This window comes from Ambystoma mexicanum, chromosome 7q (genome assembly GCF_040938575.1).
Source record: "Ambystoma mexicanum isolate Mex_15411 chromosome 7q, UKY_AmexF1_1, whole genome shotgun sequence".
Lineage (NCBI taxonomy): Eukaryota > Metazoa > Chordata > Amphibia > Caudata > Ambystomatidae > Ambystoma > Ambystoma mexicanum.
Genome location: NC_090941.1, coordinates 329,597,872 through 329,624,168, shown reverse-complemented (window position 1 = coordinate 329,624,168; position 26,297 = coordinate 329,597,872). Strand labels below are relative to the sequence as shown.

Genomic DNA, 26,297 nt, shown 5'->3' with positions numbered 1-26,297 from the left:
CATTGGTACAAACCCATGCTTTGGCAATTTGTGTATTATTTCTTTGATCTAGTGCCACCTTAGTGCATATTTATTCATCTCTTGGTGTTGTGATCAGTGGTTCTGCCAGATATAATTGAAAACAACGAATTTCGAAATGACCACGTTTGTTTGGGGTTCCTCCCCTACTTTAACTATTTCCTACCCCAACCCTATTTCTATAAAAAAAAAGTCCCCACAATTGGCAAAAGGGTTGCTAAAAAGAATTTCGAAAGTCGATGTTTTCTTTTTGACTTTTTCTGCGGATATCATTCTTGCCCATGTACTCTCCTCTCATTAACACATGCGTTTGTGACCATGAGTAGATTCGCACACTACACGTCAGTCAGATTCGTGGCTGGCAGTGCAGGTTATCTACCACAATGAATAGACTTGGCCATGTGACTTCCCTGTGAGACTAATTTTGTAGGTGCTCACTTCTGCACCCATCCTGCACCTCTGTTGCGCCATCCCTACAATTAATTGGACCTTCATTACTTGATCCATCGGTTACATTCTTAAAGGTAGTGTGGACACAACGGCTCCCTGGCTCGAGTCTGAGAATCTGCTGTACATTTCTAAAAATCTTCCCTTATCGAGACAAAATCCACTTCACATTTCCACTGCCCCTGTAAATGTCCTTTCTTCTTTGAAGACTTTCAGATCATGTAATAATATTTTGATATCCACTCTGCTTTTTTTTTGGTTTCTTTAGTTCTTTACCAAAAGTATCATAGTTCCTTCTCCTTGGACACGGCACGAAGGGAAACAAATTTCACAGTTCCACTCAACTAAATGTAAGTTTCCCACTCAAATGTTATCACAAATCTAGATGTTTCTAAATGTATCACTTAAATGTTCCCTTCATCTGCAAATGTAGTAGTGGAAAAATGGACAACCTTGATTATTAACGAAGCATCGAAGGCTTTGAAGTTGCGGGAAGCTATTTAGCTTTACCTGCAACCTAGGAGAGATTGGTTAGCTTGATGGCAACCGCTATAAGGAGCTACATTGGACCCCTTATGCTAGCTACATTGGACCCCTTATGCCAGCTACTGCCATGCCAAAATTTCTATTTGCCATTGTCTGTGTGTTGTCAATGTGTATTCAAAGTATTAGCTTACACCTAGAATACATTTTAAAGAATAATTTGACATCTATGATGAACAAAAGGTTTTAGGTTGCATCTCGTAGAAGTTATATTTCTGGAATGGAATAATGTACCAGCTCCTTGTTCTCCATAGATGGCTACTGCTTACTGGTGTATCCTGATAACCTGCATTTTTCTTATTCACATCAAACATTTTATTTCAGTACCTCCATTGAATATTCGAAGTTTTTAGTAGTGCTGTTTAAGGTTATGCATGTTTTCACCGCACTCCCAAGTGGTCCTCCCATCCTGATCCAATATTGCCTGTCCTCCAAACCAGCATCCAGTTTCAGTAGTAAAAAAACAAAGTAAAAAATATTGGACAAGTTGGTGGCCGATGAAAACACTTTAACATGCTAAAAACGTTGATTGTTGCTGTATGCCTAATATGCAAATTAATACATGAAGACTGTGTCAGCATTTGCATGACTTTGGTGTGTGCATACATATGTGCTTTAATGTGTATGCATTAGTGCCTTGAAAAATAAGGCACGAAATGATTGGTTTGTTTTGGATCATGGCTAAGAACGTCAGTTTAATTGCTGCTTTAGGACCAAATTGCACTTTCCAAGCCCCGTGGTTGATCCAATGGGGTTTGTAGGTCGAGGTAGTCTGTTGCAGATTTTAGTGAATCAAAACGATTATATGGGAAACATATTTTCTCAGACCCAAGTTCGATCCTCTATAAAGTGTGCAGTATTGTTAAACGTTCCCTGGCCTGGCTTACTCGATTTATCCCCAGGTGTGACACATTAAGGATGAGGGCTCATCAGGGAAGGGCCCCAGAGCATAGAAGTCGACACAAACCCAAATGGGGATTGTGCTAAACCTCTGTTGCTCCCCGCCCTTCTCCAGGAACTTTTCTTAATGCGAAACCCCGTATCTGCCGGTACTGAGCTGCAAACATGCAGAGAGCTGGCAATCCCTTCCTCTGACGTTCTTGGCAAAGCAGAGTCGCAAGCTCTGTAGGATCCCTGACTCTCAGGAATGCCGTGCTTGGCCGTTCACTATGCAGTGCCACCACAGAGGCCAAGGCCTAAGGCACAACAGTAAGCTAAACCAAGCCAGAAGTTCCAAACCATTGTTTTCCGAAAGCCTTGTGTGACCTGGTCACTGTTGCGACCTAAAAAGTGACACATACATAGTAACATCTGAAAAGATACCTGTAACGTTTGTGTTCTCTGGTGCCACTGCTGCAGTGCCTGCACTCCAATGGAGTGTATTCACATTGTTAATCGTAGCTGTATTTGTCAATGGACCAGATGCTGCACCAAAATGGGAAAGGCGGTGTCAAACCTATGACTCAGCCACCACTTCCACTCTAGAAAGTGTTGTCATAGTTAAATCAAAGCTCAAAGGACCCGAAGCCCATGCTGACCACGCCTTCAACGTTGGATAATCAAGTAGCCCTGCAGAGAACGCTATGCTTTGAAGTAGTTATGTTATTGTGCATTTGTATAGGCTTTATATACCATTGGTAGGATCTCAAAGCACTGTATGCTGAACGCCCTCGGGGACCGTAGTCCATGTCGTATAAGGGTAGTATAAGGGCTTGGGTGCTCTCCGTATGTGTGCAGCCAGTGCGTTGGGTAGCTGCATTCTTCTTTTTTTTGTGCGCGCTTTTGGTTAATAAAAAAAACAACCTGAAGCACAAATAGAATGAAATAGATAATAATAATAAAATATAAACATTTCTCATAGCAGTACATTCAATGCATAATATATGTTAAAAAGACATTATTAAAAAGGAGGGAAAGAGGAGACTGATGTCCTACTTCGTGATTTGCATGGAGATCTAATTTGAAAGAAATCAGGTACGGCTGCCCCATCATTTCCAATGCCTCCTTCCATCTGTAGTATGCTGCACTAGTGGTCACCAATGAGGCAGCACCTGTCAATGCGCTCCCAAATTGCTCACCATCGAGTTTACTTGTTTGCGATACTAAGGTATGGTATCCCTTTTGGTATTGGTAATTTAGATAGGGGCACTGTGTTAATGCATGTCTAGCTGTCTCAATCTCGGCACTGCATACATAACCTCTTGTCATAGGGGACCTTAATCCAGGCCCCAGTATATTCATAAATCGGTAATATAGCGCAGGTAGCTGGCCAATTTCCTTAGATCTCTACTGCAGGTCTTAATCACATAGGTACAAGGCTTGTTGATCAAAAATCCTTATCTGCTATACTTCTACATACCTTTTTTTTTTCCTTACTAAGGGGACTAACTTTGCACCCTCTATCCTAAACTTGTGTTTTCGATCTCCATTTATTAAACGCATCAGGACCAATCATTCCTGCAGGCGAAACAGAACTAATATCTGCATCGAAGTGAATATTTCTGAAGTGCACACATGCAGTTGGCTTTAAAGGAATGGTTCGCCCAAAAAATGTTATTTCAAAAATAGATGGGCAATATAAAAAAAAACGATTGGCATTTTTTTTTTTTCGAAGTCCCTATGTAAAATTTTGAGCAATTCAAGCTCAAAGATAGCACATGGGGGGCATCCATTTTGTGAAATGGATGCCCGCCGCTGTGCTCGCTTTGGCTTTTGCGGCACTAATGAAGGAAAAGCCAGCCAGCTGTGGTAAACCAAAGCTACCACTGGGTTGCTTTTCCTTCATTGGTGCCGGGACTCGGAGGACGCGGACCGGAGACTACAGGCAGAAAAGCTGCAGCTGCATCTCGGTAAGTGCTATTTATTTAATGTTTAAAATAAGCACTAGCTGCGTTTTTTTTCTAAGTTTTCCTGGCTGGAGGAGCCCGAAAAACTTAGAAATAAAACCGCAGCTTTAAAAACGTTGTATTTATGTTTGCGGTCGCTTTTGAAGCGACCGCAAACATAAATACAACATTATTGTGTTTGAAAATGCTGCGGTTTTTCTTTCTAAGTTTCTCAGGCTCCTCCGGCTTGGAGGAGCCTGAGAAACTCAAAGAAAAACCGCAGCGTTTTCAAACACAACCGTGTTGTGTTTCTGCCTGCCGTGGCTATCACTTTGGGTCTCTGGTGCTCCCCCATGGGAGCACCGGAGACCCAAAGTGAAAGCCAAGGCAAGCAGAAACACAACACGCTTGTGTTTACATGCCGCAGTGTTTCTGCCTAATCTGCTTTCCCATTTGGGGCTCTAGGGCTCCCCATGGGGAGCCCTAAAGCCCCAAATGGGAAAAGAGATTTAGGCAGAAACACAACGCGGTTGTGTTTGAAAACGCTGCGGTTTTTCTTTGAGTTTCTCAGGCTCGGAGGAGCCTGAGAAACTCAGAAAGAAAAAACGCAGCGTTTTCAAACACAGTAACGTTGTATTTATGTTTTGCGGTCGCTTCAAAAGCGACCGCAAACATAAATACAACGTTTTTAAAGCTGCGGTTTTATTTCTAAGTTTTCCGGGCTCCTCCAGCCCGGAAAACTTAGAAAAAAAAACGCAGCTTAGTGCTTATTTTAAAAAATAAATAAATAGCACTTACCGAGATGCAGCTGCAGCTTTTCTGCCTGTAGTCTCCGGTCTGCGTCCTCCGAGTCCCGACACCAATGAAGGAAAAGCCACCCAGTGGTGGCTTTTGTTTACTACAGCTGGCTGGCTTTTCCTTCTTCGTGCCGCTAAAGCAAAAGCCAGCACAGGCGGGCAGCCATTTCACAAAATGGATGCGCCCATGTGCTTGCTTTTTCAATTTTTGAGCTTGAATTGCTCCAAATTTTACATAGGGACTTCAAAAAGCCAATCTTTTTTTTTTTTATATTGCCCATCTATTTTTGAAATAAAAATTTTTGGGCGAACCATTCCTTTAAAAAGAACAGCAATGAGTTGGAACAAAGGTGCTTGGAACCTGGCGCATAGCAGTCCTGCAAGTGTTCGGCCATTGTTAAGGGCAGTAGTCAAAGAAAGATATAGCTGGCTGCATTTTACGCACCAGCAGGCCCACAGTGATTGCAAGCCCAGTTCAGGCGGCTGGCCTCTACCAGAACTGAGCTGGGGACCCCCAAGATTAGGATATTCCCCTCTAATTTTTCCATCCATCCTGAGATTCTGAAAGCAGTTCCAATCTGTTGGTTAACCCGGGAACAATGCTAGAGGTATACACAACCAGCAGCCCCTCTGTTATTCCCGCCATGGATGGCCACATAGCGTCTAATCGCAGACCCCTTGCGCATAGTTTTTGTCATAACCTGCTCCTCCTACCCCATGTTGGTTGGGACTGCATAAATGGCAAAAACCAGATGTACATATTTCTCGACCACTTCTAGTGCGGAATTTTCAAGTTTCCAAACAAAGGGGCTTTTCCCTCTGCTCCTGCGACCAACAATCATTGCCTTTTTGTTTTAGCTGTATTAATGACAAGTTGGTTGATGGTGGCATAGCTCTGGAGCGCATTGAGCGCTGAAATCCAATTGGGTGTACAGTCCTTATGGACTGTATCATCTGCATACATCAACCACTGAGTGGGCGAACCTCCAGTCCATGGTGGAAAGTTGTGGCTCTCTCGCAGAGTTTCATCTAGATCGGAAGCCCATCAGACATGGCACAAGTACAGATTGTTCGAATGGATTGTGTCCTCCAATGTATTCCACAACTTTGACATGTAACTTCCACAGCTGAGCACTTCGGAAACTTTTTCAGCAGAGGGTGTCCTGCGTCGATGACGTCTTGTCAATTTTCCGCGAAGGCCTTGGTCCAGGGCGATGTCACAGGATGTTACAAATAGGACGCATGGCGCCTGTAGCCTCAGTTCCGTTTTTTCCAGCGAACGGGTTCACTTCGTGAGACTCTGCGCGCCTTGTGTGTTCATCGTTACAATGTCTTTCTCTTCGACCCCTCCGACTCCGCAGTCTGGCTTCAAAACCTGCTGGCATTTGTTTGTGGTGCCTGGGTGAGTCGCACGACACAGACGACTGCTGAAAATGCCAGTCGCTGACTTTCAAGAACTTGCGGAAGGGAAAGCTTGAGGTAGGTTAAGGATCTAAGCCTATTAAGTCCCATACATTCAAATCCACGTCTTAAGGGGTTTCCACTGAAGACTCGAGGGGCGACTCTCCACGTTGGAAGGAGTCCTGGGGATCTCGGTCCCGGAGTGGTTTCCGCCACTCTTCTTCCTCGTCCCGGCACTCTAGGAAGCGATGTCATCCATCGCCTTCCCCGTCCTACTCGGAGGATGTTGCCTCGAGGAAGGTTACGTGCCCAACGAAGTCCTCGACTCCGGAGGAATGGGCTGCGTTTAAAGAATCGATGTTAGTCATTTTTTTTCAATCGCAGGGCACGGGTCCGGTCATGCCTTCTCAGGGAGCCGGCCAGGATCGGTCTCGTACCGTGACTCGCATGTCTTCGGGCTCGGGTCCGCGATGCGACTCGCATCGGGAGCCTTCGAGGTCCCGTACGGACAAGGATTCAAAGAGCCCCAAGAGTCTCTTAGTCTCGGTCCTCGTCCCCAGCAACCTACTGAGGGCTCGATGCTGGCGTCGACTTGGTCGACGCCGTGTCCGTCTGACTCGGACGTCGACGCTTTACCATCGTACCAGCCCACGGTACCATCGGCGCCTGTGTCGATGTCGAAGCCTTCGGCGGTCACGATGTCGATGCACTCGACGTCGAAGCCTTCAGCGATATCTGAGCATTAAGGGATTTTATCTCGCAATTTGCCTTTTGGAGTACCTGGATATTGTGGATCCTGCAAGGAAGTCTGAGGCCAGTTTTGGACTCCAGGCCCTCTTCTGTCATCAGACCTGGGTTTCAACTCCCTCTGGCTGACATTTATGAAGAGGAGGAAAGGTCTGAGTTTGAGGACCCTGGTGAACTTGATGAAGCTCCACATTTTTCTGGAGAAAGTTGGAGGAGTTGAGGCAGACCCTCCATGGTGCCAGTGGGTTGGACACTTCCCCGGAAGTGGAGTTTGGAAGACCTGAGCCTGGGGCTCATGCAGAGTCTTCATACAGGAGGCTCATGGCGTGGGTTTCGGAGTATCTGGGCTGATCCAGTCCTCCTGAAGACTTAGTGCAGGATGATCTAATGGACATCTTGGATCAAGGTCCGTCCTCTGACTCGGTTTTGCCATTTCATCTTGCCTTACAGAAAAGGGTGGCAGCTGCTTGGCAGTCCCCGTAATCTCTTCCAGCTGTTAAGTCTTTGACCAAGAAATATTTTTTTCCATTAGCGACCTCAGCTTTTTATCTACTCACTCCACTCCCGAGAGTTTGGTGGGTCAGGCGGCTATGGCCACCCCGAGGCAGGCGGCGTACCCTACCATTACTCCGGATTGGGTCGCCAAGTGCTTTGACTGTTGGGCCCGGAAGGTATTTTCTGCTGGGAGCATGGCCTTGAAATCGGCCACTCGAAGTGTGCCTTGGCAAGGTTTTCACACACTCTGTGGAATTGTTTCTTTAGCGGCTGAGCATATTCCCAAGGGGAAAGAAAGGGATGGGTTCCTTGCTCTCTATCAGGATGGCAAGGATGCGATGTGTGAATACCTTCAGTCGGGTTTGGATACGGCCGGCAGTGTAAGCCGGTCCATGGCTGTGAGCACTGTTATGCGCAGATTTGCGTGGTTGCGGAAGTCTCGGTTTGCTCCAGATGTGCAGGCCCGTCTTCTGAACATGCCCTTTGATGGCGCACATTTGTTGAGCCATGAGTGGTTGCAGACCTCAAAAGCTGCAGCGAAATCTTTTTTTTTAACTTTCTATTAGTGATTAAGAGATACATAGCTCAGTTACATCGTTACAACATTACAGAAACATCAGATTGAATACATATATAATAGACATCAGGGTTACACAGTATCATCTTCCTCTGGGATCATATCACACAAGTACATTCTGAAGGGCTCCCATATGTCTTTGGGCCTGCTTGTCGATGGTTGTGTGATGACAAACTGCTCTTCAGCTTCATTAACATATGTTAGTTCCTTAAGAAAATGTCTCATGGTGGGCGGCCCAGTACTCTTCCACTGTTGTAAAAATGCATTTTTTTAGCCACTGCACATGAAACGTTAAACAGTCTTCTGGTCCTTTCAGAGCATTTGCCTATGTCTCCAAACAAGTATTTTTGCGGGGTTAGTGCAGGGGGAACTTGTGTGATTTCCTCTAACCTCTCCGCCACCTCCTTCCAGAAACCTGCCACTATCGGACACCCCCAATACATATGAAATGCACCCGCCCCATCTGCCTTGCATTTGGGACATTCTCCCGACCCATCCGGTACAAACTGTGCTATTTTAACTGGAGTAAAGTGTAGTCTATTTACAATTTTGAACTGAATTAGACGCAGGCCAGCATTTAGGGAGACTCATTTAGTGAGTGAGCAGTACCTTTCCCAGGTCTGGTCATCTATGGAGTTCTGCAGATCCCTCTCCCATTTGGCTTTAACCATGTTAGTCGAGGGGGAGTGTGTTTGGGCCGCAGCATATAGTCCTGATATCCCCAGTTTATCACCGGATGTTACCAGCTGTATACAGGGATGAGTAGGGGGTTCCTCTGGGAAGGATGACCAGTGTCTCTGAAAGGCTGATCGCATATGATGATGTTGCAGCACCCTAAGCGGACCCCTGCCAAAAGCTCTTGTAATTTCATGCTGGGTCGCGAACCTCCCATCAACGAATAGGTCACCCATCTTCATCTCTTCATTGGGATCCCAGGCCTCCCGTAAGACGCCGTCATGTGTAGGTGGTATGCCAGGGTAGTTCCACTGGGGAACCTTTGGGTTATAGGGGGACACAACACCCAGTTTTTTAAATATGGTTTTCCATGCACCAACTGTACAACTCACCGGGTTGAACTCACATGTATCTATATAGCATGTGCCAAATATCAGACTTTATATTAGTACGGTGTGTGGTGAGTGTTTCTATCTGTGTGTGGGTGCCTAGTAGGTTCGTCATACCAGTACCTCGAAAATTGGGCTTAGGCCGTGTAATAGTATAACTCAAAATCGGGTGCGGCTATTCCTCCAGAGGAATATGGCTCAATCAGTTTTTCCCCCACCCTATTCTAGGGGTTTTTCCATTCCAAACAAAGGTTGTCGCCATTAACCTAAGCCTATTGAAAAAGAGCCGGCCCGGCCATATGGGGATATTAACAAAAAGATATAGCAGCTTGGGTAGAACTATCATTTTAAGGACCGCTACTCTTCCATGCAGTGATATCGGGAGGCGGTCTCACAAGAGCAATTTAGTGCTCGGGGCTTGAAGTGTATTTTCGTGGTTGTCTGTGTAAAGCGTGTTTATTCCTCGAGACCACTATTCCCAGGTATCTAATGCACTCTGCAGACCACTTGAGTCCATATATAGAGTTGGGGCATATGGTTGTTGGTGTAAGTGGGAATACCTCGCACTTGGCCTTATTTATGGAGTATCCCGAGTGGGCAGTAAATTCTTGAATCTCAGTCATAAGGGGAGTGATATTGTTTTCCGGCTCGCGAACATACAGAAGGGTGTCGTTCGCGTATAAAGATATCAGCTGGGTGGCACCCTTCAAATTAATACCCCTTTCCGAGTGTCTAAGCCTGATCGCAATCGCCATAGGTTCTATTGTCAGTGCGAACAATGTAGGTGAAAATGGGCAGCCCTGCCTGGTGCCTCTCCCCAACAGGAACCGATCAGAGATAGTTTGATTGTTCAGCACTCGCGCCCCAGGTTCCGTGTATAGCAATTTCACATATGCAATAAAATGAAGACCGATCCCAAACGCCTCCAGCACCGCCAACAAATAGGCCCATGACACCCAATCAAAGGCCTTTTCGGCATCCAAGGATACGGCCACTGCTGTCCTCCGGATCTATCTGAGCCATATCTGAGCCATAATCCCAAAGAGTCTGCGGAGGTTGAGGGCCGTGAACCTGGTTGGGATAAACCCGTTTTGATCAGGGTGTACAAGGTTCGGGACCTCAGGCAGAAGCCTGTTGGCCAACACTTTGGCAAATATCTTGGCGTCAGTGTTTAATAAGGGGAGCGGCCTATAGGACGAAATGTCCTGTGGTGGACGCCGGGGTTTAGGGAGCACGGTTATAATGGCCTCCCTCATTGTGGGGGGCAGTGTTTTGCTCTGCAGTGATTCCTCCCACATCTGCAACAGCACAGGTACTGGTTCTTCGTGGAATTCCTTGTAGAATTCAGCTCCTATTCCGTCGGATCCTGGAGCTTTATTGGAAGCCAAGTCTTTAATCGCCTCGATGATTTCCTCAGCTGTAACAGGCTGGTCCATGGCCAGTCGTGCCTCATCGGTGAGTGTAGGCAACCTCAGTGATTCTAAGTATGTTTAATTTCGGTGGATGTTTTGGTATCCTTGTTACTATATAATTGCTGATAGAATTTAGCAAACTCAATGTTGATTTCCTGTTCACCCAGAAGGGCCTCCCCCTGTGGCGTCTGTATGCTCGTGATCCGGTTGGGATGTCTATCCTGGTTCAATAGATTAGATGGCGTCCTGCCAGCCTTGTTACCCTCGCCGTATCTATGGGCGCGAATCGGGGCAGCCATATATTGCAACTCCCTAGTGGCCAGCCTACCATATTCTTGCAAATGTCTGTATCTCAGCCAATGTTGCCTTGTCTTGTGTCTGAGCATAAACCCCCTCCAATTCCCCCAGTTTGAGTTCAGTTTGGGTTAGTTTGGCTAAGACCCCTTTAAGGAGTCCCACTGATTTGGACAATAGGGTTTCCCTTACCCATACTTTCAAAGATTCCCATACCGTGGAGAGTATGTCAACAGAGCCTATGTTCCTGTCTAGGAACTCTGCAATTTCAATGTGCAATCCTTCCACGACCCCGGCATCACAGCGCAACCATCCGGGCATTCTCCATCTTTTGATAGGTCTGGGGCAGTCACGAAAATCAATCTCAATCACAATCGGGGAATGATCAGACAGTGTGCGGGGCAATATCTCGCATGTCTGCACCGCAGTAAGTACAGCGGGGGAGACAAACCAGTAGTCAATTCTAGACTGCGAATCGTGTACCGAAGAGTAGTATGAATATCCTCTACTTTCTGGGTGGAGCACCCGCCAGGCATCTTTAAGCGAGAGTTGAGGTAGGATATTTTGTAAGTTAAGGACCGTTTTGCTGGGTGGCCTTATAGTTGTACTGGACCTGTCTAGCCTGGAGTTGAGAGCAACATTAAAGGGATAGTCTAGTAAAAAAATGTATTTTAAAAATAGATAGGCAACATTAAAAAAATACTAGCACTTTTTTTTTTTTAAAACTTCCTATGTAAAATTTTGAGCTATTGAAGCTCAAAATTCGCAAAAGCAAGCACATGGGCGCATCCATTTTGTGAAATCGATGCCCGCCTGTGCTGGCTTTTGCTTTTGCGGCACTAATGAAGGAAAAGCCAGCCAGCTGTAGTAAACAAAAGCTACCGCTGGGTGGCTTTTCCTTCATTGGTGCTGTACGCGGAGGACGGGGACCGGAGACCAGAGCAGGAAAGCTGCAGCTGAATCTCGGTAAGTGCCATTTTTTTTTTTAAAAAAATAAGCACTAGCTGTGTTTTTTTTAGTTTTCCGGGAGCCCGGAAAACTTAGAAATAAAACCGCAGCTTTAAAAACGTTGTATTTATGTTTGCGGTCGCTTTTGAAGCGACCGCAAACATAAATACAAAGTTGTGTTTGAAAATGCTGCAGTTTTTCTTTCCGAGTTTCTCACGCTCCTCCGGCTCGAAGGAGCCTGAGAAACTCGGTAAGAAAAAACGCAGCGTTTTCAAACACAACCGTGTTGTGTTTCTGCCTGCTGTGGCTATCACTTTGGGTCTCCGGTGCTCCTCCAGGGGAGCACCGGAGACCCAAAGTGAAAGCCAAGGCAGGCAGAAACACAACACGGTTGTGTTTACATGCCGCGGTGTTTCTGCCTACAGCTGATTTCCCATTTGGGGCTCTCGGGCTCCCCACGGGGGGAAAGCTGCAGCTTTCCTACTCTGTTCTCCGGTCCCCGTCCTCCACGTACAGCACCATAAAATGTTTTACTAGACTATCCCTTTAGAAATCCCCCCCCCCCCCCCCCCACATTATGGTGGACACATCAATGGAAGTGATTATCTGATATACATCGGTATAAAAAGCTGGGTCATCAATGTTAGGACCATACGTGTTGACCAGTAATATTTGTCGTCCGTGATCTCACCCCACACAATGACATACCTACCAAGGGGGTCAATTTTCTGGCTTTCCAGTTTGAATCCCAACCCTGGGTGTATTAAGGTGACGACCCCTCTGGACTGGGATGAGTAATTCATATAGAACCTTGATTTGCCCCAACCAGGCATTATGCATTCATTAGTATTATCCATGGTGTGCGTCTCTTGCAACATGACAATCTGGGCACCATGTCTGGTAATGTAGTTCCCCACCTTCCTAGTTTTAGATAGATTGTTTAGACCCCTAACATTCCATGACAGCAGCTTCATTTTCAGACCGCAACCAACATTTACAGAGAAATGATCGGATGTCACATATTGTAGTAGTGTACTTCTCGTGGAACATGCATTGCGCCAGCATCTCAGAGACCACTTTATTAACCGTTAAACAACAGCCTGGTTCTCCCCTCCCCTTACCAAGACTGGGTTTCGCAACATGAAACCCAGTGCCCGCTTCAAACTACAGGGCTGCATAACGACAACAACTTACTGGGTTCCCTTCAACCAGCCCCCCCTCCCTCACCGTCTCCCCCAACTTGACAGTGTTCCCACTGCAACTTGTGGAGCATTCCAGGGGTGGACATGTTGCCTCACATGGCCGAAGATTCCGTCCCTCCAGCGCCCCACCTGCTCATAAGATTGTGAGGCCGTCTATAGTACTAAATAATCACAGGCCAGAAACTAGACTGCAGAGAAGTTCGGACAAATCTATGCAACCTTACATCTCAGCTGAACAGGGTCTGTTCTGAGTAGGTCTGCCTCCCAGAGGAGACAGGGGTATGGAGGATTCTATGCCTGCTAGGGCATCGGTGGGGTTTTAAAAAATAATTTTTTTTAAAAAAGTGTGCTCTCCCAGCATGTTGAATCCTCATTTTTGCTCAGAATATTAGGGCATATGTGATTTGGCGAGCTTTCAAGAGTTTCTTTACAGGTTTGTATGATCGTCTGCTCGCCTGAACCGCAGCTGAGAAGTCTGGATAGATATGTATTCGGTTTTCCTCAAATTGAAGCGTGCCGGCCTCCCTAGCTAGTCGAAGAATCGTGCCTCTGTCTCTATAGTTCAGGAGACGGGCAATTATTGTACGTGGAGGTGCCCAAGGCTTGGGGGTAGGCGCTAGCGTATGAATAGCCCTTTGAATCAAGAAATGTTCTGAAAATGCATCAGGAACAAATAAGGATTTGAAAAGCTCCTCCAGTTTCTTCTCCATTTGGTTCTTCCCAAAGGATTCCGACAGGCCGACCACACGTACGTTGTTCCTTCTCGATCGGGATTCAAGGTATTCGCACTTTTTTGCAATTTACTATTTGTTTCCTTGATCTGGGATATATCTTGGGTATGGCGAGCTATAGTGTCTTCATTGACGGATATTCTATTTTCAGTTTCTGTAACTAGAGCGCTTTCCTTGTCGATCCTGGTCCTCATGGAGCCTATGGTTGCCACTATTTCGTCCAGCTTCACATTTACTTCCAAGAACCCATTCTGTACCAACATCGCTAATTTGTCGTCATGTTCCCCAGTCCCTCCGGGTTCTGGGTGAATGGCCGTAGCATTCTGGCTCTGAGTGTTCGTGTAAGTGTCCATCGGGCCCTTCTTTTTACTTCCAGGGGTCTTGGATGTGGTTCCCCCATGTCAGCAAAGAGCAGTGTATGTCTATCTCGGGTAGGAGTGTTGGTATGGAGGCAGCCCCCCCCCCCCGTCCCCTAGAGCTTAACTTGTTCAGGTAAAAGTGAAGGTTTAAATGTTTCTGTGCTTCGCCTCACTTAGGAGTGCACCAGCGCTCGTTAGCTCGGATGGACTGTGTTCTGCCACGTATACAGTCTGTTATCATATTATTCCTCGGCCGTGCTTGTAGTACACGTGTATTACCGGTACGTACCCCGGTTTCCAGGAGTTGAAGGCCCCGAGGCTGCTCCCCATGTCCCTCAGGTCAGTCAGGAAGTGTTGACTCGCGATGCCGGGGATCCCGTTAGAATGCACGAGTACCCGGGAGGTCAGCACTTCTCCCCGCAGGCTGACGCAGCGCCCATCCACGTCCGTCGGGCTCTGCCGTCACAGAACCCAGGATGTTTCTTCCATCGGAAGGAATGGCAGCTGCCCTCGGCGGAGATCAGCGGTCCCCGAGCGTCCACACCGGGCGAGTCACGGCCAGGGGGGAGGAGTTGGGGGCACCAGTGCTAGGCATGTACCCGATGCTCACACCCGCCTGCCCTCCGGTACCTCAGAGTGTGCCAAGTCCCTGCAAGGGAGCCGGGCGTACGCATCTCCGATCAGGATCCGTCCTTGATCCTGCTCAGACGTCGCACCAAGGAGGCAGCAGTTCGCACTTCTTAATTTTATCCTCTGCTGCCCGCTCGCAGCACAGCACCGCAAGCCCGAGCAGAGGTAAGGATCCGCAGCTCTCGCCGCCTCCACTGGTCTCAGCCAGACCCCGATCAGGCGTGAAACCGCCACGCGAGGCTCCTGCGGCCTGCGGCTCCTCCACAGCCCCGGCGCCTGGGTGAATACGCGTGGTTCCGGCCGCCGGATCTACACAGCGATAGGCGGCGGTCAAACTTCACACGGCCATAACTTGAAGGATTGAAGCCTTTTTCCACCAGGATTTTCACACGTTGTGCCCGGCCACCCAGTATGTTGCTAGAGCCGCCTCACTGCCCCTAAAACGGCCTACAGACGGATGTATTAGATACGGATCTTGCGGTGGAGCGGGAGCTCCGAAATCAGGCGGCCATCTTGATTGTGCGCAACAGCGCCCCCCAGCTGCAGCGAAATCCTTAAGCGCTGCGGTGCGTCAACCTCCGCCTTTTCGTCCTAGGGGACAGCAGTGGAGGGGAGGTTCTTTTCGTTACTCTTCCTCTTTTGGTAAAACGAGACGGGCAGTCAAGGGGCCTGCAAAAAGTAGCCATTGTGGTCTGGGAAATCGTGGTGCTGCAGCCGCTCAGGCAGCTGCCTCTTTGCCTTCAGGCAGAGCACGGTCTCCCACGAGTGGGAGTTGGCTCAGGAAGTCCTTCAGGAGGTCTTGGCCTTTTGTGGAACCCCGCAAGTGGATCTCTTCGCCACCAGTGTCAACCAGAAGTGCAAGAGACTCTTCTCAAGGGAATTTCCTCCAAGAGGAGCCTTAGGAGACTCGTTCATGGTGGATTGGTTATTTCCACTGCTGTACGTGTTTCCTCCAATCCCCATCATTCCTCAGTGTTGCAGAGGTTCGGTTCCCACATGATCCTCATTGCTCTGGATTGGGCCAGGAGAGCGTGGTACCCAGACTTTCTAGAAATGTCCATCTGCCTTTCACGCTGTCTTCTCTACCGAGAGGATCTGCTCTGGAGGAAAGAGGGAGGGAGGGAGGGAGGGAGGGAGGGAGGGATGGAGGGTCAGGTTCTCCATCCAGAGGTCAAGAATCTCAACTTTCACGTTTTGGTATCTGAAAGCTTGAGGTATAAGGATTGGGACCTCCCATATGACGTGATGGAGGTGTAGCTTTTGGCTAGACGGCCTGGAACTGAATCCCTGTGCCGTTGGCTTAAGTTCTGCGACTGGTGCAGAAATCACAATGTTGATCCTTTTCAGTGCTCCATACCTATGGTTTTGTCTTTCTTACTTTCTTTGGCCCACAGGTGCCTTCAAGTGGGTACCATTAAGGGTTACCTGGTGGCGCTGTCTATATTTAAGCACTCGTCTGAAGAATGTTCTTACTTTAAGATTCCTTTGATTTCCCAGTGTATTCCCGCTGTCTCCTTTCCATGTGCCGGTTTGGGATTTGAATTTGGTTTTGAAATTTCTCATGGGTGCTCCGTTTGACCTTTTGAGATTACTGTCCTTCAAGACTGTGTTCTTGGTTGCGGTTACTTCCGCTCGCAGAGTGAGTGAATTGCAGCACTTTCATCTAAGCCACCCTTTACTGTGTTTCACAAGGACAGGGTTGTACTGAGAGTACGTCCTTCTTTTCTACCCAAGGTAGTATCTGAATATCATTTGAGTCAAAAGGTGGGTCTTCCATCTTTTTACCCTTCACCGCATCCTGGTAAGGAAGAGGAGCGACTCCATCGGTTGGATCCTAGGAGAGCTCTGAGCTTTTACATTTCTATGATGTCCTGGGTCAGAGTGGACAATCAACTCTTTGTAGGATATGCTGGACACCGATTGGGCCAGGCTGTTACCAAACCGACCTTGTCCAGGTGGATTATCCTTACCATTATGGAGTGTTACCGATTGGCGGGTAAGGACCCTCTTGAAGGGTTGAGAGCTCATTCCACTAGGGGCGTGGCTACTTCCACCGCCCTCCAGCAGGGTATTCCTATTAGGAATATTTGTGATGCCGCTACATGGGCTTCCATCCACACCTTTGTTAAACATTATTCCCTGGATACAATCCATGGTCAGGATATGGCCTTTGGGAATGCGGTTCTTTATTCAGCAATCTAATTGCGTACTCTAAATTCTTTTCCGTCCTCCATTTACTGGTACTGCTTTGGGAGTCTGTCAAAGATGTGGAAAACGTTGGCGGACAACGTATTCCAGATCGCCCTCCCAGCCTGCCCCTCAGGAGAATTTCCTATGCGATTGCAGCTTCCGTTTCTGCAAGGCTAAGTGCAGTCAATCAGGCATGAGACTGGTGCCACATGTTCTGAGGGAAAAAACTTACTGAGGCTACGGGCACCGTGCGTCCTATTTATAACATCCTGTGACTTCGCCTTCGAGGGACATCGACCCGAAGTCATTGTCGCAGGACTCATTCTGCCGAAAGTTTCCGAAGTGTACAGCTGTGGACATTACTTGTCAAAGATGTGGAATACGTTGGAGGAACATCCAGTCGAAAGAACATTACCAGTTGGTAAGTAACTTGTTCTTTGCTAGTAAGCATTTCCATAGTAAAATAGTGCAACACACAGGTGTTGATCAATAGGTAGGTTAACGCAAAAGAATCTCTGCCACCCGTTTCCCATTCTTACTCAAATTGCCCTTAAGTCCAAGCCACTGCAATGTTTCTGGATGCAGACAAAGCATTTGTCTCAAAAAACTGGAAATTCTTCTCTACTATCTTGACCCTTATGGGGATAGGAGAAAGCCTCTTATCATTGGTCAGATTATTATACTGTAAGCAATGAGCCAAAATTGTAATTAATGGTGTGCTGTCGCTCACAGTTCAGCTGCATCGTGGCACACGACCAGGCTGTCCTCTGTCACCAATATATTCGCACTGGCAATAGAACCGTTAGCTTGCATCCTAAGGTCGGAGCACATCCACAGGGGAATACAATTCTAAAAGGGTTGTAGGGAAGGAGCCTAGTACCCCCACCGCAACCACTTCACCCATATTGCCTTGATGTTGGGAGCCAGAGTATGAGACACATGCGGTACCATTAAGAATACCCATACCAAAGAGAATCCTTGAAGCAAGGTTCCCATTGGGAAAACCATACCTACATATGAGAAAATATGATGGCCATTTGAATGAAATCCCGGAAGAAGCAGAGCAAATGAATGATCAAGACAAATGGTGACGTCATGCAGTTGAGCTGAAGTACATAGAAGAGATGCAGAGACAAGAGAATTCAAATATTCTAGAAGGCATCAAGAAAGTATCAAGCATAAGTGACATCTTGGGACCAAGGTTTTCAGTGTGTCGCAGTAAGAAAACAAATGAATTACCAAGTGAATCTCAGAAAGGTGAGACTGGATAAGCTATGAAGCCAAGGTCTTATCAGGCTGAAGTGAACTGACCTTTGATACACAATCATGTGAAAAAACAAGCTCCTGTTCAGAAGGCATGAACAAAACAAGACGTCGGAGGTCTATTGGAAAATAGTATTATTTTAATATACTAGAGGCTTGAGTTTGTGGTCTTCAGTCACTTGGAGACAGATGAAGTTGGACAAACAGGACTATCACACCTATGCATGAGGGCAGAGCGTGGCTTCACGTCCCTGAATTCTCCAGAGCTAAGAACACTCCCAAGGACAAGAAAGTCTTAATTGCCAGCAGACCACTGAGGTGATGATAGATGGATATGTTAATTGGTGGGAAGCTCTGTTTTAGACGAACTCACCAGCACCTGGAGATCCCATCTGCGTGCTGCTAGACGCAGGTGGAAAAGTACTGACGGTTAAAGTGCCAACCAATTGAAGGGGACCATGTATTTAGGGGTCCTATAATTTGTAGAACCAATGGGACGTTGTGTATTTACTAATGTTCCAAGTGGCCATTTTGATGGGAGGGTTTAGTTGCCCCACCTGATGAGAAACCAATTACTTTCATTCATTTTCCCATACTAGTATAGAACTTGCACCTAGATATTCCTTTAGACCCAATCACTTTCTTCAGTAGGTTTTTGTAGTTTGCCATGTAGGATGCCGTTAGTAATACGTAGGTAAACTGCATCAATGACAATTTTTAGCTATATAAGTTTTTTAAGATGAATTGAGAGAATTTGCGCTGAGACGTCCGTTTAAGTCCTTGTGCTCCCTGTTTTAGGGGATGCCAACTACCAGAGTGGTTTGATTATTGATGTATGAATGAAGTATGTATCCCCATCCATCTTCAGGGTATTGCTACTCATCTTAAAGGGCTGGAGATCACCCAGTACAGGGTACTCCTGTCTTTGTTTGCAGATTACCTGCTCATCTACTTGCAGAAACTCGACTGCAACATAGGGTCAATAATGTCCACGTCAATGGAATTTGGCAAGTATTCTGGGTTGAAAATTAACAGGATCCTAGCTGCTACTGGCGACTGTGCAGGCTCTCAAACCCCCAGTGAGTCACGGATGCAGATGGTGTCCGAATGGGGCAGAATATCTTGGAGAAATAGAGACGGAGACACACACACACGGACGGAGACGGGGAGACGGAGACACACGGATGGAGACGGGGAGACGGAGACACACGGACGGAGACGGGGAGACGGAGACACACGGACGGAGACGGAGAGACACGGACAGACAGACGCTAAATACCTTAGCGCATGAAGTCAACACTTGGATTCAGCTTGCACGCTCCATGATTTCTAGAACGTTTATTAAGATGATCGTGCTCTCTAAACAAATTTATTTTTAAACGGACCAATCAGATTACCTAGGGAATACCTGGAAAATCTGCAAACCCTAATGTTGAAACTGATCTGGGCAGGTAAACAGTCGAGATTAATGTGGGGAGGGCCAGTCAGGAAAGGAGGCTTGGGAGTCCCGGACTTGGGGATATTCAATTTGGTGGCCCATATGAGTCACATTAAGCCTTGGTATGGTCAAGGGCTTTACTCTGAGCATGTGGCTCTGGAGAGAGCCATTGTCGCCCCATTGAAATTTGCATCGATGGTATGCCAGACAAGACACCTGCAAGAACCTGCACACACAGTAAATGCTGCTCGGATCGCACTCAGCCAAGTGAACAGCACATTTCAAAGACCACATTCCCTCCCCTATGAACATATAATTAAAAATTATAAAAGGGATGTCAGCTCTTTAATGGGGGTGTGCATTGGGAACTGCCTAAACTGGCATAGTTAGGGTTGAGCATTGGTTCAGGAATAACACTTTTCTTTCAAAAGAAGAATTCTCAGAGATAGTTAGGAACACTCATTTATCAGATGTTATACACCAGAATATGAAAGGAGTTCAAACACACTGTCCCTTCACGATCACTCTGGAGAGTGGCCCAGTCCTGACACTTTTCACAGCTGAGGACCTGCAGTGTAATCTGTCTCTCAGCTGTACAAACTGGTGTGAGACTAGAGGGCTGATGGGTCTTGGGGGCTCTAGGAGTACATATGGGGGTTGGGAGGATGTTGGTGAGGAAATTAACAGCCGGGTGTGGGCATACATGTGCATACATACCGTGTATACTACACTCAGAGCCGTATCCGAAAATTGGATCCCACTGCCCTGGGCGAGTGCCCAAGTTGTAGAATGGATGTATCTGGTTTCATTCATATGGCTTGGAACTGTAGAGAAGTGGGCAGATTATGGGCTGAGGTAGTGTCTACTTTCTGAGATGTTAGAGATGGAGTTTGTGCCTGACATCAAAACGTGTTTATTGGGATGTCGCATTATCTAAGAAATACCAAAGAATGGAAGCCATAGCTCCAATTTTGGCAAAGTGACCCTTAACTGGTGGTCAGCCTCCTCGCCCAAAAACACATGCCATGGCGCAATACTCGAGAAGCCTACAGGCAATACACCTGTAGGAATTATCGACTGGGGTGTCTTTCGATCATATTTACAGACCATCACGGCGGACGAACAAGACTACAACTTGTGAGCTGCCTCCTAAAGAGAACTGCTGGGCTGAACCTTGTTGAACTACATTGAAGCTCTGCAGAGACTAGCTGTAGCTGCTCATGCTGGTCCTATCCCTAGAATCAGATTGGGGGCCACTCTGGGGTGTGGCGCACGTCCTAAAGGAGGCTGTAGCATGCAACAGGAGCAAGCTGTTCAATACTGTGATGTGCTGTTGGAACCACTGTTTTTATGATACTATGAGAATAATGAAGTGTTTACATTTGTTTTCGATTTGTAATCCTGGAGATAAATGTTTCATGAGGATCATAATTTAATCATGTTGGTGGAAAAAGAAATTGAGATAAAATGTGATATAACTGGGGTGTGGGTCCTGCTCTTGGCCAGTTTGTGTTTTAGGGACCCCTTTGTGAGCCCACCTGGCAGCCTCCATTTGTGTAGTGTAGGTTCCTGGGTGCTCCTTGTGAGGGTGGTCTAGACTAAGAAGCTTCCATACTGACCACAGAAAAAGGGAGGCGAGGGGTATCCCTGCTCACCGTATTTACAAGAAGTCCAATATTCACAACAATTTAACAAAGAAGTTTGTGTCTAATGCGTTTAAGGGGGAGGGAGGCAAACAAATGGGTCCAAGACCTAGAGCAACATATCTAAAAAGGCTGCATCGAGGAATGGATGTGGACAATTGTTGCACACTGCCCATAGTTCTCCTTCAAAAGAGGAAAGTACTGTAGAGTATAAACTTGGGTAACATAAGGGTCCATTTATTCCAATCGTATTACATAAAATGTATAGTAAATCAATCTTATTAATCATGATTTCTGTCCTATTTGTATAACCGAGCAATGAAAGATTTCTTGTACAAGATGAGCAGGATAACTTTGCTTTTCCGATGCATTTTGAGTTTTAGAAACTCATGAAATTCCATCTAGATCAAACAAACACAGAATATATAGATGGGGTAACATTGAAGTATTAAATTAGTCTGTATAGTAACGCTACAAAAATAAGTCAATTGACAGACTCCCAAGATGTATGGGTAATGAAAAGAAATTTGGTACATTTCAGTGCAAAATCTATAATGCAACAATTCGGCACTCAGTGCTCCGCGCTGTGCCTCTAGCTCAAATCTCAATAAACCATAACCAGAAATAAAACGCATCATGCTAGAAAATTTCCTAGTTTCATGTGTAGAGTTATACATATGTTGTGATTCACCCAAAAAAAACACAAAAATACCAATCTGCACAAAAGACAAAATAATATAATAAAAGTAAAAAACTTGTTCCAAATAGTACACCTAATACAATATTATCCTACAAAAAAAAATCAAAATTGCCAACAGGACTTAAATACACCCAATGAAATATAATAAGGAAACATGCCTCAATGGCACAAAAAGATTTATATAACATCAATGATTCGCCACAGCGACAGTGAAAATACAGCTGCATAGTCGCCTCAAGATCCCACATCTTGGCCCTGAGACCAACCGGCATAATGCAAACCACCAACTTCGGAACGTCATGCCATGCAGAACTCAAAGGAAAAAGTACTATAAACAGTAGTTTTATGACCACAGGACTATAGCGGCAAGTAGAACAAAAAACATAACAAAAACAGGAGAGTAATAAACCTAGGCATAGAGTTGCTCCAGTCACATTAAGTAATGAGCCTATTCGCTTTGAATCAGCATATAATCTAAATAGATTAAAAAAACACAAAACAAAATAAGAACCGGGCCTCCCAGTAATATCCCCAAGTAATATGCTAAACTCGAAAGGTCAGTATTATAGTGACACAACAGATCTCATCAAACTACATGATGGTGGCAGTCCATAATTCCATTCCCCAAGGACAACCATCCGAGGAGGCTATTGTGGGGACTAAGTCAGGCAGTGCACTAGGATTGCGACAAAAACTCTGGCAGATTGCCACAACAGTGTAATTAATTTTTAAAATAAAAATAGAAATGCTCCGTAATGTGAGAACACTGCAGCACACAGCAGCATTATTCCTGGTTTAACACCATTTCACAGGATCCCGGCCACCTTCAATCATGGCAGACGCCGTTGCAACCTCCACTGGAGAGCCTGCCCAGGGGTCTGCTCGTCTGTGATTGGGCTACCTGCTGGCCAAGAATCCAGCCGGCCCCCACCTAAAGCCCTGTATGCTAGTGTCCGGGCCTGGACAGCCACAGACACACAACTCTATGATCCATCCCCTGGACAGGTTACTTGACTGCCATCACTGCTATGAATGCTTCCCACGACTCCTGCAGTCATGAAAGTGAGTCTGTCTCTTATTCTCTTCGACATATTCTACTAGGCCACCTAGTGAGTTGAGCCAGAACTGTGCGGTGCTGCCACTCCTCCCTCATTCCTTGGCTAATTCTCGGTCTTTCTATGGCTCTCTCCATCTCGCCCATATTCTCGAACTGCTACACTATCACCTATCCCCCATCCCTCTGCAAGTCCGGTAGGAAAAAGCACAAAAAAGACATCCTGAGTGCAAACCCTGGACTTCCCATTGCAGACACCTATGTCGGTGCATCCTCTAGAGAGGTTTTCACTGATAGCCTTTTCTCTGTCCCACCTCTTGATCTTTGGACCCCCCCCCCTGAACCCCCTATCTCATCTCCACCCTATCTCCTTCCACAATCTCCTCTATTAACAGTAGAACCAAGTGGGAAATCCTCTTGGCCGGTTTCACATCCTCTCCTTGTTTTGTTAATGTATCACACTGGCACCATTCTGGTTCAGGGTCCTCAACCCAACCTCCTTCTCTTCGACTGCATCCTGCCTTCTCTCATTAACTTTCCTCCTTCAACCTGCTACTCTCTCAACATCCCCTTCATTGGTGTACCACGCCCCTGTACCCCACATCAGAAAACCTTCAAAAGCACTGACCACCTGCACCTGTCTACTCTTAATGCCCGCTCAGCCAGCAAACACTCCTGACATCCGTCTCCTTGAAGACATTGACCTTGACATTCTTGCTCTTACAGAGACTTGGTTTAATGCAAGCTCAGTCACTCCCTGATGGCTTCAAGATCATCTCCAAGCCTCGACCTCATTGTGCTTGTGGGGGATTGCTTTAATCTTCCCTGAGTGAGTTCCTGCCTCCATCAGCCCTACTCCTGTTTTGAATGCCTAGTCTGTAAGTTGGTCACCTCTCCCAACACCACCCTAACCATTGCTACCATCTACCGGCCTCCAGGCGCACCTCCCTATTCCTTTCTGAATGGGCCGACTTCTGTTCTTCTTTACTTTCCTCCACCTCTAACCTTCTCCTCCTGGGTGATTTCAACATTCAACTGTACTCCCCTGGCCCTGCATCCACTCTATTCACTGAACTCTGCACTTTGCTGTCCCTCTTCATTCTCCCTTCCTGGCCAACCCACACACCTGGACACTCTTGATGCCCTCATTCACTCTGACCTGTCTCTCTTCCCCAACCCCCAGCAGTCACCCCGCTCTCGTGGTCAGACCACTCTCTCCTCTCCTCTCCTCACATGTTCGGCCCATTGGCCTGTTGACCGTCCCCCCAAAGGTCCCACCAATCTCGTTCTCTAATGTCCGCCCAACGAAACGAGTGACTGCAGCAGCCTTTGCCTCCACCTTCATCTCCCCTCACCCGCCCACCTCTGACTCTACCTCCGACACCGCCCTCAGCAATATATATCTTTCTATCACCAACACTCTTGACATTCTTGCCCCAGTCTTGAGTATGTGTCTGAAACCTGCCTCAAAGCGTAACACTTGGTACGACACCAAACTTGCAGCCCTGAAATGTAATTGCAGGGCAGCAGAACGGAAGTGGCTTACTTCAGGCTCATCCTCTGACAAACTGGCATGCCACCCGCTCCAAAGGCAATAGAGACTGGCCATCCGTGCAAAGAAAAGAGCCCACAACCAGACATGGGTCTCCGGCGCATCCAATAACTCGGCTGAACTTTTCGAAATCTGCAGGGAACTAGCCAACCTCTCCGCAGTCTCCTCCTCCCCTTCCCAGGCCCTCTGCAATACATTGGCCTCACTTTTTGCCACAAATCTCAGGACATTCTGACCTCCCTTTCTACACTCCCTCCCATCCTACACCGCCCCCACACCAAACCCTCCCCTCCCTCCTCTGCCTTCTGCTCTCCTGTTTGCACCTCAAGAAGTTACTAGAGCTTTCCATTCCATGAAGGTCTCTTCTAAACCGGTCTTGCCTTGTTCCTCCAGGACAGCAAGGATATAATTGGCGCTCTTGCCCCTGCTCTCGCTGATTTATGCACTCTTTCGTCACTGGATCCTTCCCCCTCTGCCCCTCAAGCACTCCCTGGTGTGTCCACTCCTGAAAAAACCATCCTCTGATCCTACCTGCCCTGCCAGCTGTCGCCCTATCTCAATCACCCCCTTCCTAGGGAAGCTGCTTGAGAAACTGGCCTCGCCTAAACTCCACTCTCACACTGAACTTGTTGATGGCCTCCATGACCATCCATCTGGATTCCGAGCATCCAGAGGCACAAACTGCTCTTTTGAACACCAGTGAAGAACTGATCGCATCTCTGTACTCAACTCTCCAGCTGTCCTCATCTTTCTTGATCTCTCTTCTGCATTTGAAACCGTAAACCATTCCATCCTCCTACAAAGGCTCAATGATGCACTTGGTATCCCGGAACGGGCACTAGATTGGCTATCCTCTTTCCTTACTAACCGCTCCTCCCAAGTCGCACTGGACCCCTTCTCCTCTCCTACTTCCATCTCCATCTGTGATGTCCCCCAGGGCTCTAATACTGCCTCCTCCCCACCCCCGCCCCCTCTAGCTCTTTAACATCTTCCGTGCCTGCCTCATCTCCTCCAACTTCCAGTGTTACTCAGACAACACACAGCTCTTCTTCAGACTCCCTGCTGACCCTCTTGCACCCTCCATCAACCCAGACTTGCCTACCTTTCATCCAGTCCTGGTGCGCCTCCAATGATCTCTACCTCCACGCCTGTAAAATTGAGATCCTTCCCATTGGGACCCCTGCTCCCTCCGTCTTCCCCTCACTCTGGCCTTCCTCCTTGGGCTCTCTCCCTTTGCCTTCAACTGAAGCTAGAAACCTTGGAGTCATCTTCATCTTATCTCTCTCCTTCATCTTTCACACCTAGGACATTGCCAAGAAGTCCAACTATTAGCTCTTCCTTCTCAAAGGAATTTTACCTTTTCTCACTTTCCCTCGGAGGCTCAATGTGACTCAAGCCCTGGTTCCCTCTAAACTGGACTACTGTAACAGCCTCCTCCTGAACATTCCCTCTTCAACCCCCTCCAGTTTATCCAGAATAGGGCAGCAAACTTATCCTTGGCCTTAGGCCCATGGATGGCATCTCGCCTGCACTAAAAAGTATTCACTGGCTCTCGGTTGCTGCACAGATTAAATGCAAATTCCTCTGCATCATCTACAAGTCTGTCTGGGTTCAGGGACCACACTATCCACAACTATATCTCACTAAATACTCTTTCTCTGGACTACTTCCTTCCTCTGGCACCAACTGTGTGTAAAGCATTTTGCTTAGCAGTCCACCCCTCCCTCTGCGCCTTGAGCAGGATTTCCTCAAATTCTGGAAGCTCCTTAAAATCTTCCTCTTTCCCGCCTTCTCTACTCTGCCAATCCCACAGTTGCTGAATCACTGTACTTTGCCCTTATGCATCCTGAATGGCCTTGACCTCCCACACCAATTCTTCCCAGCTCCTGTCTATCCACAGCACTTAGCATCTACACACCCTTTGCTCTGGAGGCTCACACTTGCACCTCCCGAGGTCCAGGCCATGT

General features: G+C 47.1%; 1 protein-coding gene across 3 annotated transcripts in view; it reads left to right on the top strand.

Moving 5' to 3' along the window:
* The window catches only part of BORA (BORA aurora kinase A activator), a 911,814-nt gene that overhangs the window by 243,674 nt on the left and 641,843 nt on the right, over positions 1–26,297 (top strand). For all 3 annotated transcript variants that reach the window (XM_069639407.1, XM_069639408.1, XM_069639410.1), the window contains one exon: positions 734–815. In XM_069639407.1, coding sequence (XP_069495508.1) covers positions 734–815 — 82 coding nt within the window. The remainder of the gene's footprint in view (positions 1–733; positions 816–26,297) is intronic.